The 16,091-nt window shown below is 35.0% G+C and overlaps 1 protein-coding gene across 1 annotated transcript; it reads right to left on the reverse strand.

Moving 5' to 3' along the window:
- Nucleotides 1–1,031: 1,031 nt before the first annotated feature.
- Nucleotides 1,032–15,343, reverse strand: rab12 (RAB12, member RAS oncogene family). Its single transcript, XM_039649084.2, has 6 exons — nt 14,940–15,343; nt 13,579–13,639; nt 7,935–8,073; nt 7,762–7,851; nt 5,869–5,973; nt 1,032–4,368 (listed from the first exon to the last, which is right to left on the reverse strand). The coding sequence occupies exons 1-6, from the start codon at nt 15,142–15,144 to the stop codon at nt 4,261–4,263; spliced, it is 708 nt and encodes a 235-aa protein (XP_039505018.1). The 5' UTR covers nt 15,145–15,343; the 3' UTR covers nt 1,032–4,260.
- Nucleotides 15,344–16,091: the final 748 nt, after the last annotated feature.

Genomic DNA, 16,091 nt, shown 5'->3' on the forward strand with positions numbered 1-16,091 from the left:
TACAACCCGGTTTGTTTGAGTCTTTAAACAAATTGCCCCAAATATTTCACCATTTTACAAAATATATTTTTTAATAGTCTTGCAATTATTTATTAAAAAGAGGATGTTGCCATTAACGGGTGTTTTGAGTTGAAACACAGGAAATGTAAACGCAATATTAAAAAACACGAACATTCTGAAAGAAATGGCTTATATAGGCTAAAGTGGCAAGTATTTCGTGAGCTCACTTACACTTGAGCAATAGCAGGAAACTGGCTCTCTTATTAAACCTAATGGAATGGAAACGGACTGGAATGCCAAGAAAACTTTATGATGAGAAAATATGATAAGTTTCTCAGAGTTTCCTCTTTGAGAAACTTTAAGAAGTCCAGGTCACACTAAATATTTGTGCTTAAAAAAAGCCACATTATTCAGATTTTTATTTTTACATTAGGCTACTTCACATATTTTCAGTTTGTAGCTATTTAAATAAAATGCCAGAAAAACAACTATGGATGTTCATTAAAACATTTGTAAACAATAAAGTCGGAGGTGACTTAAAGGAGTAGTTCACTTTAAAAAAAACTTTTGCTGATAATTTACTCACCCCCATGTCATCCAAGATGTCCATGTCTTTCTTTCTTCAGTCAAAAAGAAATTAAGGATTTTGATGAAAACATTCCAGAATTTTTCTCCATATAATGTCTTTTGCATGGTACTGTACACACACAGACACACACAAACTATTATCATCTAATAGGCCTACCTTTTAGTTTGCACTCATATTTCTAAATTCCCAGCGAGCATTTACCAAAACTTTTATTTATTTTTATTTAAAAAAAAGCAATGCAGTAGTTAATTAACGTATTTTACGTATTTATCCAATTAACGTATTTATCCAATAGCGCCATCATATGGCGAAAAGGATGCAGTGCATCTCTGAAAATACTGAACAATAAAACATTGTTTTGAATGGATGGAATAACATTGTGCAAATGCTTAGGCGGCGTTACGCAAACAGGAGGAAAAGCATCGGAATGCTAACACACATCTATGTAATAAATATATATCTTTATTTGCACTTCATTAGTTTAAAAATGCAACAAGTTATAAATACCACAAAACTACTTAAACATGCCAAACTGCTTCAAATAACTAATACCAATGTATTATTCGTACAAAGAACTCTTCTATTTTGCAATGACATGAGGATGTTTCAATTTTTGTTTCTGTAGTAAATACTGATATGATTGGGGACTTAACCAAGACTTATTCTGTACAAAATGAAGGTTCATAAAGGCAACTGAGAAGTTTTAAGGTTGCGTCAAAAGCGTCATTGACAGTTTTTTTTTTTTTTTTTTGCAGAACATGAAGTCAGTTCCTCTGGGGAAGACCAACTAAGCTTCATACACGGAAACAAAATATAAATACAAACAAGAAAACAAAGAAAGAGAGCGTCTTGAATGCAAATGTCAAAAATGTCAGTGGGGTTTTGCTGTAAATAATTATAAAAATAGAGTAAATCTGACTCTAGATTCAACTACCATCCAAAATAAATGATCAATTTGCCAATCGAAAGTGAAAAGCACTTGGTGAAAAGGAGTATCTCATAAGGTTACGATATGGCACACGCTTACAAATATGAACATTTTGAGGTTAGTATTACACTCTCTCTAACATTGTTAACACACAATCTACAGGTTTAGGTTGGTTATGAACTTTCAAAGGACACACAGTTAAAAAGTTAAATTTGAAAAAGTTGATAGGCTATAATAATAATGAACAAAAAAAAAAGCCATTTTTCACCATTAGCCTCTCGAAAACAGAACACACTCCAAGTTTGGGTTGTTTAGTACAACACTGGTTTACAAACACACGTAATGGGCTCTATGCACGGCGGTATTTCCGGTGAAGGTTTAAAGATGCTCGATAACATCCGCCGATCGAAGTTACGACGTCACTCTGTAGGCCAGAGTTAGCATTTTAGCACTACGGTCCCCTCGCTCGAAAGTCTATGGGATTTTTGAATGGGTTTTTGCTAAATCGGCTGAAATAAGGTCTGTGGTGAACAAAGCCTCTAAATATTTTCACGTTTTGATCTATGACATAGAACACACAGTTATAACCTGCTTATGTTTTTTTTAAACTTTATTGTGTCTGATTGTGTTTTTTAAAATCTTTATAGGCTATAGGCTTCCAAATGTATACATTTTGGATTAACTTGTAAAGATTATCTTGCTAGACAAAACGTGTAAGGGTCACAACCCTTTGTTAAACACAGATCTTATTTTTTGCGATTTTCCAAAAGTCTATGGGGAAAATGCATTGCTTCTCGACCAAGGGAACCCATGCGCCGCTAGCTTCCGAGTTGTCCTACAAAGTGACGTCATCACTTCGGCACTCTAAACCGAGAATTTATATTGACTTTTATACTCCATGGTAATACTAAAGAAACATTAGTCACAAAAACAGATAAAACAGACATCCCTCGTTGTGTTTATGCTTCTTTTTAAAATTATATTAAATAAACATAACTATATATAAAATTACATTTAAACGTAGGAACGTTTTTTCCTCCGCTTTAATCTCCACAACCGGAAACTGTTGAGCGTCCTTGCGTCAAATGCGGAACTTATGCGTGCATATAGCCCATACACTTCCACTACACACGTACATCATCTTTCTATTAGTTGACGTACAGTGAATATCATTAAAACTGTCCAGAACATTTACAGTTCATATTTCACTTCAAATGAAAAAAAAAAAATAATAATAATAATAAAAAGTTACATTTTGCATAAAGATAATGGAAATTGGGTGGGGTGCTATAAAAATGTTGTCAAATAAAGCAATTTATTTTTTAAGCTAAATATTGATTTTAGGGTCACACTGTAAAAAAAACATAAATCTATAAAATAACGGTAAACTACTGGTAACTAAAAATGTTAACAGCTAAATACCATTTTGTCTACTATATAGTGTTAAATTAAGCTGACAAAAAGGTCTTTAGTTGTCAAAAACAGTTAACACACCGTATTTTTACAGTATGATACTGGCAACCACAGCTGCCAGTAGTTTACCATTTTTTTACAGAGCAGATATGACAAATATATGTCATGAAAATCATTTTTTGGACAGGTGCTATGAAAAAGGCATCATATTCCTCAAAACCAGTTGCACAGCATATCTAGTGCCAGCTTACAATAGTGTTTCCAATCAAACACCAGTTATAAAGTTTTGTTATATTACACAACTAAATCATTCCTAGTCGGACGTCCTTAATCTAACACAGGCAAATAACTCAATTCAACGTAAATCAGTGTTTTTTTCCAGGAACGCGGAGGCATAGTGATTTCAACTGAAGAGAACAAGTGATCCTCCTAAATGTCCCTTTTTACTCTCCACGGAGAAATAGCCCTTTCGGCGAGAGCAATTCATAAAACAATCACCCGATTAACAACCTTCCTTTATTCTACTCGAGTGAAATGACACTGAAACAGGGCTACTAAATAACAAAACTCTGAATAATAAGGTTAGTCTTCTGTACACAGGTCCTTCACTAACGTTCGTAAACTAGCTACGAATGAATTGTAGTGCAAAACACAACGGATAACGCAAAATCCAAACTCAAAAACAGTAACAATGATAGAACGTACGGCGTAAAGTCATTTCAACCCCCAAACATGCTGGTGATTAATAATGGGCCGAACAAACCACCTCGAGGAAACAAATTAACTCCACTAGGCATGAAATGTAGATCCACTTCGCTTTTAATGCCACATCGATTTGGAAGAGAGCTTCTTAATTTGAGACCGGGATCGTTTTCCATGAGTGCTTGAAACGACGTGAAGGGAAGTGAAAGTATCCGTCGTGCAATATAAACGGTAGTTTCTGGTTTCAGTTAGAGTAAGTGATGATGTAAACTACATAAAGAGGAGTATGAGGCGTGTGTGCAGCGGTATCCCATAGGAAAGGCACGTGTCAGATCAACGCAATCGTGTGCTTCCCAGAAATGAGGTAGTCCATGAATGGGCCGGCAAAAATGTGTGTGATGATACGGATGATCTAGAAGTACCAAAATATGGACTGTAATTATTTGCACGGTGTGAAATCTATAGCGAGGGATGATTAAATGCTCTCTGGTAAGGACAGGCCATCATCTCATCAAGCATATGGGCTCATCAGGACATGGACCCCTGCTGGCGGGAGTCTGTAACAGCATGTGTGGGGTTATAAGAGGGAAGGAGGTGTTGGGTTTCTAAATAAAGCATGAAGCGAGTCTCAACAGCAGCGCATGCGAGGTGGAGGCAGCTCTGGTGGGAATTCAGGTTCGGGCTGAAGGGACAGGACACTGTTGGACAGCTCTCGACTGGGGACTTCAAGTGGCATCTATGGAAAAACAACATTTCGTACGATTATTAGACTCTTCACTGACTGTCTGATGCACATTGCACACAAAAATGGCAAGATCTTGCTCAAAACTAGGGTTGCAAAATATAACAAAACCAAAATGCATGTTGGATCGGTTTAAAACGTGCATTTTTTTAATGCAAAATGCATTTAACTTGTAAGGAGAAGGACTCATAAAACAGGCGTTGTTAAAAAAGGAGACGTTTTAAAGGATCCCTGCGCTTTCTAGCCAAAATAAAAGCTTGACATTTAAAAATATCACGTTCAAAACAAACTTCAGTTGATTACATGCTGGTCCTTCCTGTCTAAGTGGGCGGTTCTTGGCCATAATAAACTGGAAAGTGGATCTGACTTTATGCCAATAGTCAAATTCTGGCTTTTGACATCCTACAAACTAGAAGCTTGTTTCCGCAACAGAATGAAAAATAAAAAGGTAATTGCGAATTTATATCTCACAATTGTGACTTTATATCTCACAATTGCGACTTTATTTCTCACAATTGCAAGTTTTTATCTCGCAATTGCGACTTTATATCTCGCAATTGTGACTTTATATCTCACAATTGCGACTTTATTTCTTACAATTGCAAGTTTTTATCTCGCAATTGCGACTTTATATCTCGTAATTGCGACTATATCTCAGAATTGCAAGTTTTTATCTCGCAATTGCGACTTTATATCTCGTAATTGCGACTATATCTCAGAATTGCAACTTTTTATCTCGCAATTGCGACTTTATATCTCATTATTGTGACTATTTCTGAGAATTAGAGTTTTTATCTCGCAATTGCGACTTTATTTTTCAGAATTGCGACTTTATATCTCGCAATTGCGACTTTATATCTCGCAATTGCGACTTTATATCTCATTATTGTGACTATTTCTGAGAATTAGAGTTTTTATCTCGCAATTGCGACTTTATTTCTCAGAATTGCGACTTTATATCTCGCAATTGTGACTTTATTTCTCACAATTGTGACTTTATTTCTCAGAATTGCAAGTTTTTATCTCGCAATTGCGACTTTATATCTCGTAATTGCGACTATTTCTCAGAATTGCGACTTTTTATCTCGCAATTGCGACTTTATTTCTCAGAATTGCGACTTTATCTCGCAATTGCGACTTTATTTCTCAGAATTGCGAGTTTTTATCTCGCAATTGCAACTTTATATCTCGTAATTGCGACTATTTCTCAGAATTGCGACTTTTTATCTCGCAATTGCGACTTTATCAAAATTGCAACTTTATATCTCGCATTTGCGACTTTTTTTCTCACAATTCTGACTTCATATCTCGCAATTGTGAGACAAAAAAAATCTACATTATTTTTTCATTTTTTTATTCAGTGGCGGCAACAAGCTTCCCATAGTTAAGCTCTTGATGACACTATATGAGCCAGAAACACTCATGATACCTGATGAATGCCACATTCTCAGTCAAACTCATGAACAAAACAGTTAATAAAACAGCTCCACTTACCTTACTCAAAATATCATCAACTAGTTTAAGGAAAATCTCATCCACGTTAAAGTTATTCTTGGCACTGGCCTCACAGAAACGCATCCCTGATATCCGTGAAGCAAACTGCCATCAGAGAAGAAAAAAAAAAGTACTTTATTTCAGAGTGACGGTTCTCCTGAATGGGTTAAATAGTTAAATAATTTAATATTTATTGCTTTTCAAATGCCCTCAGTTCTCTTTTAGAATAGCAACACACCTAGCTATTCTACATAACTTCAGTTATATACAATTCGAAAAATTTGAATAGAATGCAATTTCAGTAATTCAACTTAAAAGGTAAAACTAATTTATTATATAGACTCATAACATGCAAAGTGAGATATTTCAAGCCGTTATTAGTTATAATGTTGATGATTATGGCTTACAGCTTATGAAAACCCCAAATTCAAAATGAGAATATTGTGAAAACGTTTTCATATCTGTAAGCCATTATCATATCGCAATATCTCACTTTGCATGTATTGAGTCTATATAATATATTAGTTTCACCTTTTAAGTTGAATTACTGAAATAAATAAACGTTTGCACGATATTCTACTTTTTCGAGTTTCACCTGTATGGACTGCTTTTATGATACTCTTGAATGACACTGGATTGAGTAAATAATGTTTGAGTGAACTAAAATGTGTTCTCACTCACTAATAGAGTAAGTTTTAGTCTCAGTGGGTTTGGAAAGGTTGGCGGAGACATTATTTACAGCATTCAAAGAATCTCTCTGTGGAGAAATAATAATGTCCCTGTGTCCAGGGCTTTGGACACCAAGTTGTAATTCAGCATTTTCCTCCACCAAACAAAATGTCAAAGTAAACAGCATTATACAGCTGAAATCAAGATACTAAATTTAGGTTAAACTACAGAAATAACAACAAATCAACAGGTATCAGAATAAAAATAGGAGCTCTTTGTGTCTCGTAGTAAAAAGCCATTAGCTATTTGCCGCATATTTGCCGTTGTTATTGTTAACTTATCTAAAAGTATTAATTTTAACACTTTATTTTGATGGTCCCCACATTCTGCTGACTAAGTAACGTCTACTAACTCCTAATTAGAGTGGGTCAGCTGGCCAATCAGATCACTCTAGGCTTTTCAGAAGGAGAAATCAGTGTGTTTCATATAGAAGAGCTGCAATAATGCAGTACAGTACGTGAAAAACAATGTGTTTTTTAAAGCACGCAAAGCTAACCAAAATAATGAACTTTTAAAATGGCATCATATGACCATTTTAGATTAAAAACACCATAAATGTTAGAAATGTTGCTTTGATAACTACTTGATACTAGTTAAAATTTAAATGTACTAAAACTAAAACAAAAAATTAGGGCTGTGCAAAAATTAATTGCGATTAATCGCATCCAAAATAAAAGTCTGTGTTTACATAATATATTTGTGTGTGCTGTATATGATTATTTTGTATATATAAATACACACACATGCATGTATATATTTAAGAAAATGTGTTATTCATATATAAAATATTTATATTTGTATAATATAGATTATGTATATATATATATATATATATATACAGAATTTAAGCGCAAATAATTCTTAAATATATACATGCATGCATAGGTATTTATATATACAAAATAATTATATACAGCACACACAAATATATTATGTAAACACAGGCTTTTATTTTGGATGCGATTAATCGCAATAAATTTTTGCACAGCCCTACAAAAAATACATAACTCTCTCATCTCAGGGGGATATGAGGGTGGAAAGCACGGTAATTCGAAAATACTACAGGTTTCCTACTGATACAAAGCTTAATGCTAAATCCTAAAATAAAGAAAAACTAATTTGGTGTATAAATAATACTAAGATAACAGATAACAGTGGTCTCACTCTCTCAGCTTGTTGTCGTGAGATGGCGCGATCAGACTCGCAGTCCAGTTTGTTCCCGACCAATAAGAGCTCAGCATCCTCTGACGCATACTGCACAGAACCAAACCCAAAAGTTAGATAACAATCACTGCTGCACAACAGAAAAGAAATCAGTGTTTGTGATGTTTGATCACCTTGTCTATCATCTTCATCCATTTAGGCAGGTCTTCGAAGGTTTCCTGCTTGGTGATGTCATAGACCAGCACGATGCCTTTGGCGCCACGATAATACGCCGACGTGATGCTGTTAAACCTCTCCTGACCTGCCGTGTCCCTGCAATTATTCATCGTTATTCGCCTCACATAACATTCAGAGTGGGGAATAAATCATATGCTAGACTACAAAAGAAAGGGAATTGATTTAACAGTGAAACGTCTCTCTATAATCACAGCGGTTGGAGGGGGGAGTTGAAAAGGTAAGAGGGATTTGTGGAGACAGCTGAAAAAGAAAGTCAATTTATTTCATTTTTATAACAGATTAGAAAGACAAACAACATGCACCCGATGACGAATCACTCAAAATAAGAACAGGAAGGTGCATTATGTAAATGATCAGCGTGTTATCATCTAATTTGCTTTACTTGTATCTCAGCAGCTCATCACATCGAGATTGAAAGGAAAAACACATTACTGCACATGATAGATGTTTATCTCCTTGTTTTTACTGTACCTTATCCACCCTAGTCTGGCTGCATTTTTCCAAAACAGGATATGATGTCACAAAGAGGACCGGTGAGGCGTCACATGTCAATGAGCAGTTAAGACGGACAGTGAAGGAGCCATGGATGCTGGGAAGCTGGACGTGAGCGGACATGTGTTACACACACAGATTAAAAGCAGACAAGTGTGTTGTGAGAGAAGCCGGTGTGTTTCAGGGTCAAAGGGAAATAATTAGGGCTGTCAAACGATTAATCGCATCCAAAATAAAAGTTTGTGTTTACATAATATATGTGGGTACACTGTGTAGAATTATTATATATATAAATACACACACATGCTTGTATATATTTAAGTATATATTTTTATATATATTTGTGGTGAGCAGGACGGCCGAGGGACGTGAGAGAAAGTCGCGAGGCCGGTGGTGCGATTGCTAATGAGCAGCACCTGTGAAGCACACCGGTCTCGCATCTCTCACGAAGGAGCGGAGCCATAAAGGGGGAGCGACGGAGTGGATGATCGAGAGAGGAACAGGCCTGCTTTTATTTGTATTTTATATTTTATTTGGTAAGCCAGCAGTCGTCCGTGAGGGGCTGCTGGCCGGTATTTATGTTTTATTTTGGTAAGCCAGCAGTCGTCCGCGAGGGGCTGCTGGCAGGTAATTTGTTTGTTTATTTTATTTAAATAAAGTTTTATTTTATTATTATTATCCGGTTCCTGCCTCCTCCTTCCCTGAACTATGTTACAATATTATATATTCTTTTGTATATGTTTTTTATATTTTTATAGACCATTTCACAAGATGTAAACAACACTGGTCCAGAAGCACTTCCTGTTTCAGTTTGTAACTGTTTTCTTTATTTCACATGTAAAGAAAACATCTTAAAGATGTTTGTTTAACTTTTTGATTCAGTTTTAAATGTTCTGTTGGTTGTATTTTATTCCAGCTTTTATGTAGTGTTAAAAAACTGAAACAGGAAGTGCTTCTGGACCAGTGTTGTTTACATCTTGTGAAATGGTCTATATATTTTTATATATTTATTTTTTAAATATAGATTTATATATATTTTATATTATAATATTTTATATATAAATAATATTTTTTTCTTAAATATACATGCATGTGTGTGTATTTATATAAATAATTATACACAGTGACAGTGCACCCACATATATAATGTAAACGCAAACTTTTATTTTGGATGCGATTAATCGCGATTAATCGTTTGACAGCCCTAAAAATAATCATAAACTGGGTGGGTGGGTTAGGATTAGTTAGTGTGATTGGTTAGTAGATGACTAACCCAGACTCCACTGAAACAAACAAGCTATGGAACTAATACAGAACAGAATAGAGTAGAATAGAACTTCTAAAATAGTATAGAACCATATAAAACTACATACAGGTGAAACTCGAAAAATTAGAATATCAGGCAATTTAATATATAATTTTGATGATTATGGCTTACAGCTTATGAAAACCCGAAATTCAAAATCTCAGAAAATTTGAATATTGCATGAGATCAATAAAAAAAAGGATTTTAAATACATAAATATCGGCCCCTTATCAAAAATATAATCATGTTATATAGTTATTAGAGTTGCAAAATTCTGGGAATTTTCCATGGGAATTAACAGGAATGTACCTGAATAAACTGCTAAAGTGGGAATTTACAAAGATGGAAACTTTCCATGGGAACTAATGCCAATTAACAGGAATTTATGTGAATAAACTGTAATAAAGTGGGAATTTTCAAAGTTGAGGGTTGGCTCTTCATAGGGAATTTAAATATAGTTGAGGAAAGTATATTTTAGCATAACCTTGACTAAGCAAAGTGAAGTAAATTTTGATGATATTATGGGGAAATATATTTATTAAATGTTTACATTGCAAATATCACATACAAATGTATTCATCTAGTAGCAATACTGATAAGTTAGATGCTAAATAAGATAGCATAACTTTATTTACCACATAAAGCAGATGCTAGCTTACCTCATGTGGCTGTTTTTCCAACCGGCCCAACCCTAGTAAGAATACTAATGCATGCAATGGCATGAACAGATCCACAAATATTAAGGCTAGCTAAACAACTGGAATGATCTTGAAAAAATATTGCAGGAGGCAGAGAAAAATCACCCTAGTAACACCATAGCAACCACCCAGAACACCTTAGCAACCACCTATCTAAAAGAGAATAGAACAGCAGTCAAATAGAAGAAACAGAATAGTATACAATAGAACCAAACCACAAGAGAACTGGACACAATAATCAAACTGGAAAGAATCAAACTTAATAGAATAGAATCTGAAAGAATCAAACTGAATAGAATGGAATCTGAAAGAATCAAACTGAATAGAATAGAATCGGAAAGAATCAAACTGAATAGAATCGGAAAGAATCAAACTGAATAGAATCTGAAAGAATCAAACTGAATAGAATAGAATCGGTAAGAATCAAACTGAATAGAATAAAATCCGTAAGAATCAAACTGAATAGAATAGAATCGGAAAGAATCAAACTGAATAGGCTAGAATCGGAAAGAATCAAACTGAATAGAATAGAATCGGAAATAATCAAACTGAATAGACTAGAATCTGAAAGAATAAAACTGAATAGAATGGAATCTGAAAGAATCAAACTGAATAGAATATAATCAGAAAGAATCAAACTGAATAGAATAGAATCTGAAAGAATCAAACTGAATAGAATAGAATCGGAAAGAATCAAACTGAATAGAATCGGAAAGAATCAAACTGAATAGAATCTGAAAGAATCAAACTGAATAGAATAGAATCGGTAAGAATCAAACTGAATAGAATAGAATAGAAAAGAATCAAACTGAATAGGCTAGAATCGGAAAGAATCAAACTGAATAGAATAGAATCGGAAATAATCAAACTGAATAGACTAGAATCTGAAAGAATAAAACTGAATAGAATGGAATCTGAAAGAATCAAACTAGTGATGCACGATATATCGGCCGCCGATATAATATCGGCCGATTTGGTCAATTTTTTACACATCGGTATCGTTCCGATGTCAAAATAGGGCCGATGTGAACAGGCCGATGATCATTCCCTGTGTATTTGACTTGCGTGGGGGCGGGGATGTTTGTTTTTGCACGCGTATTAAAAGCGCAAGTGCGTTTAAACATCAAGCGCACGAAGACTGGAACTGGTGAGCTGTTTTCTGCCAGCCTTCCTAATGCGTATTTTTGTCCCGCCAAAGCCATATTTGACCGGTAAGTGATGTAGATGAGTGACTGGTGCGCTTGTTTAACTGAGGGAACGAGAGTCAATTAAAGCACCGGTCACGCGCGCCGCCTTCAAAATGTCTTTCGCTTGTTTAACTCAGGGAACAAGAGAGAGTGAAAGCACCGGTCACGCGCGCCGTCTTCAAAATGTCTTTCGCTTGTTTAACGGAGGGAACAAGAGTGAAAGCACCGGTCACGCGCGCCGTCTTCAAAATGTCTTGCTCTCTCTCCCCCTCACGCATGTTTATGAATTGAGTTGACTGAATATCTTTGAGAATACACGATGGTAAAAGGTCGGAAGACCGAAGTTTTTTTCTTCTGAACTACTGGTTGTGAATTGTAAAACCACACTTTCAATAAACCAAAAAAAAAAAAATCTATCGTGTTGATGAAATGTTTTCTGTGTCGACTGTCGAGACCATAGACTGTAAAAATAAGTCGAGACAAATCTCGTGCGATGTTCTAAACTGCCTGGATAATCACAACGTGTGCCGTGGTTCCGTTAATGACACGTCCGATTCGCGAACTAATGACTCCTTTGAACCGATTCACTTTAATGAATGGTTAAAACAACTGATCTGTCCAACACTGAGCTCAAGATACATAAATCGGAAACACTTTACAATAAGGTTCCATTTATTAAAGTGTACATTAAATGAACACTTTAATAAATGGAACCTTCTTGTAAAGTGTAAGGTTAATAGATTAATAGAATGTTAACAAATTTTGTTAACATTCTATTAATATTAGTTTCTGTGGATATACTCCATGACAAAACTACCCCAGTCATTCTAGAATGATTCATTCTTTCCAAATAGAGCAATTTAAGTAATCTGGTGAAATTGTTTTTATATCACAATATATATCGCAGAAAAATAAAATATCACAATGTCATTTTTTACCAATATCGTGCAGCCCTAATCCTCGCTATGTGTTTTCTATACAGGGATATCGACATCGGTAAATATCGGTATCGGCCATAACAGCAATGTTAATATCGGTTATCGGTATCGGCCACAAATTTTCACATCGGTGCATCACAAAATTAAACTGAATAGAATATAATCAGAAAGAATCAAACTGAATAGAATAGAATCTGAAAGAATCAAACTGAATAGAATCTGAAAGAATCAAACTGAATAGAATAGAATCGGTAAGAATCAAACTGAATAGAATAGAATCGGAAAGAATCAAACTGAATAGACTAGAATCTGAAAGAATCAAACTGAATAGAATGGAATCTGAAAGAATCAAACTGAATAGAATAGAATCGGAAAGAATCAAACTGAATAGAATCTGAAAGAATCAAACTAAATAGAATAGAATCGGTAAGAATCAAACTGAATAGAATAGAATAGGAAAGAATCAAACTGAATAGGCTGGAATCTGAAAGAATCAAACTGAATAGAATAGAATTAACAGCCAGCGGTCGGCAGGATTGATATGAGAAGGTGAGAAGGGACGTGCATGGACATACATTTCAGTTAGTGAGATGATATTAGTGATATCACACTTTAAATGCACAGATTTACATTCACTGTTGAATTCTGGGATGCTGCGAGTGTGTAATCACAGATTTGATGAGTTAATTAAAATGCTTTAATAACCCCAGATATGCTGTCTGACATAATTTCAAAATCTAGCCTTGAGTTTAGTATCCTCAAGTGTTAGTTAATGGCTGGTTAACTGTAAAGCAAACACAACTGATTACATCTCAAAAGCTACACTTGAAAGATGTTTAACTGGCTCTCAGAGACTCCGGTCTGGAATTAATGACTTGATCTCATGTGCTTCTGAGACACAGGAAGTGACATGGTGGGCTGAGTCAATGATAAGGACACAGGACTTCCTCTCCACTCACCAGATCTGTAACCTGATCTTCTTTCCTCTCAGCTCCACTGTTTTGATTTTAAAATCCACACCTTCAAAACCAATGAGAAGAAATAAGATCAGCTTTAACATTCCTTTAAAATTCATGCTTATCAAATATTATATGCTAATCATTCATATTTAATGGGTCCGGCATGTCGCGGCAGCTGTGTGAACCTGTGTCTGGCTATTCTGGGATACTGGGTTAGATAACAGCACGCAAATAATCTGATGTGAACGCCTGTCAGGAGTGTGTGATAACCTTGCTGTAACACTTTCATGTAGTTAATAGCTAAAAACCACTGATTTTGTATCAAAGCAGGGTTTTATTATTTAAATCAGAATTTGTGTGTGTGTGTGTGTGTGTGTGTTACATGACTGATGCATTGATTCAGTGCTGGGCAGATCTCTTGTGTAAACAGTTTAGACAAAAACTGAAATGACATTCATGTTAACATAAAACTCTTTTAAATGTGGTTTCATCCATATGTGTTACTATCATTATTAATATTAAATTAAATGTTCTCTGATTTACATGGTCACAGGCCATGATTTGATTTTCATGATTTGACAGAAGTGATTTTCAGATGTTTTTCTGTGTGTTTGTGTGTGTGTATAAATGTATATTAATTAATTTTACACACACCTCCACAATATTACCCACAATAAAATAACATCCATCAAATGCCAATGCTAATCAAATGAATCACTGGTAACTACCAAGGCCATCCAAACTAGCTATAGTTATATCAATCTATGCTAAACTAGTTAGTTTAGTTTATTTCGGTCAACTTCAAAAGAACGAAAAAAGAAAAGAAAAACAATTTACAAGCAAACATAGAAACGAAAATTAAATTACCATGTAAACAATATTTATAAAAGAAAAAAAGTTGCTTGACCGAAAAAAGGTGTCGGCTAAAGTTTATCCATATTGCGCCAACCCTTTTTACTTTTCATTTATTTTACACACAACACCAACACTAGTGTGTCAACTTAGCTATAATCTTTAACAACCATCTATGCTGTAAGATGGTTTTACAAATTCATACTCGACATAGTTATATTATTATAATTAGCTACTTTATACAAATTGTTAGCAGTCTAGTTTACTAATCATTAGGCCTAATAGTTCATTATGTATACTAAAATGGATATTTATTATATATCTAACGTTATAGTGACCTATAATAACTTGGACAGGACAGTTGATCTGGAATTTATTTGTTTTGTGAGCAGTTCCACAATAATGCGGTATGTATTGTTATAATAATGAAGCATAAAGATAAGGTAGCCTAGTACACAAATACACTGACAGCTGCTCCAGCCTCTATTTCTGTAGTTTGTTTGTCTTACCCACAGTGGACTTGCACGCCTCGCAGAAGGTGTCATCCGTGAATCTCTCCATAAGGCTGGTCTTTCCCACACCGCGGGAGCCGATGATGATCACCTGTAGTTTATAATCAGCGGCTCTGGGCGGCATCTTCCTGCGGCGCTGCGAAGCTCCCACAGCGGGTGAGCCTCCACCGGCCCTCCGCTGGACCCCGAAGCCCGACTCCATCCGCCACTAACGGCCAGTCCACATCTGCCACACGGCCAGCCCGCTTCAAACACACCCGCGCATCACGGAGGGGAACTTTAAAACACTTTCAAGCGGCTTTTTGGAAGAGTTTGTCAAAGTTTTATTTCAGTCAGTCAGTTGTTGTCCTGCACTGGGAATTCGAGAGCAGCCGTGACGTCACCACCACTTCCGGTTCCGACGCATTCCAAAGGAAGAGCGGAGCAAAGTTCCCCTTTAGAATAAACACACTCGGACGATTCATCGCTTAGAAATAATATTTCATATCAAATGTGGAAGAATAAATCGCACACATATGTTGCTTTTTCAATAGTTATTTACTAGAAAAGCACCATCATTGTACCTGATATTTCAGATACTGTATTTAATTTATTATAGTCTTCATTTTTTTAATTATGTCAAGTCACCTTTATTTATATAGCAATTTTTATTTTTATTTATTTATATAGCAAACTTTACAGTGATAACAGAAAATAATGCAACGAAGTTAGGGTTAAGGTTTCTGCTGTATAGTAGCTAAGTTCATTTTTGTTGTAAAAAAAGTTATGTAGTTTATATATATATATATATATATATATATACGGTATATATGAAGAGTTCAGATGCAAAAGCCTCTAAATGCCATTTGAAATTTTCTTCTTTAATGATGATTTTTATCAAGCTTGTATATTTAAGTTCAGTAATTTCACTTAAATGGCAATGAAGATTACCTATTAATTATTATTTAAGTGAAATTACTGAACATAAATATAGAAGTTTGATAAAAATCATCATTAAGGAAGGAAATTTCAAATGGCATTTAGAGGCTTTTGCATCTGAACTCTTCATATATACACACACACAGTCGTTTTCTCCCGATAATCTAAATATTATGATACCAGTTACACCGACCTTTTCTTTATTCTTTGACAGTAAAAAAAATATATATT

The sequence above is a fragment of the Pimephales promelas genome, chromosome 5 (genome assembly GCF_988280905.1).
Source record: "Pimephales promelas chromosome 5, fPimPro1.hap1.1, whole genome shotgun sequence".
Taxonomy (NCBI): domain Eukaryota; kingdom Metazoa; phylum Chordata; class Actinopteri; order Cypriniformes; family Leuciscidae; genus Pimephales; species Pimephales promelas.

Excerpts from the sequence above, each read along its gene's own strand:
- rab12 (XM_039649084.2), bottom strand. The coding sequence starts at position 15,144 with ATGGAGTCGGGCTTCGGGGTCCAGCGGAGGGCCGGTGGAGGCTCACCC. Across the intron at positions 8,074-13,578 it reads AAGATCAGGTTACAGATCTG|GGACACGGCAGGTCAGGAGA; the intron begins GTGAGTGGAGAG and ends GAATAATTGCAG. Across the intron at positions 7,852-7,934 it reads GGATGAAGATGATAGACAAG|TATGCGTCAGAGGATGCTGA; the intron begins GTGATCAAACAT and ends GGTTCTGTGCAG.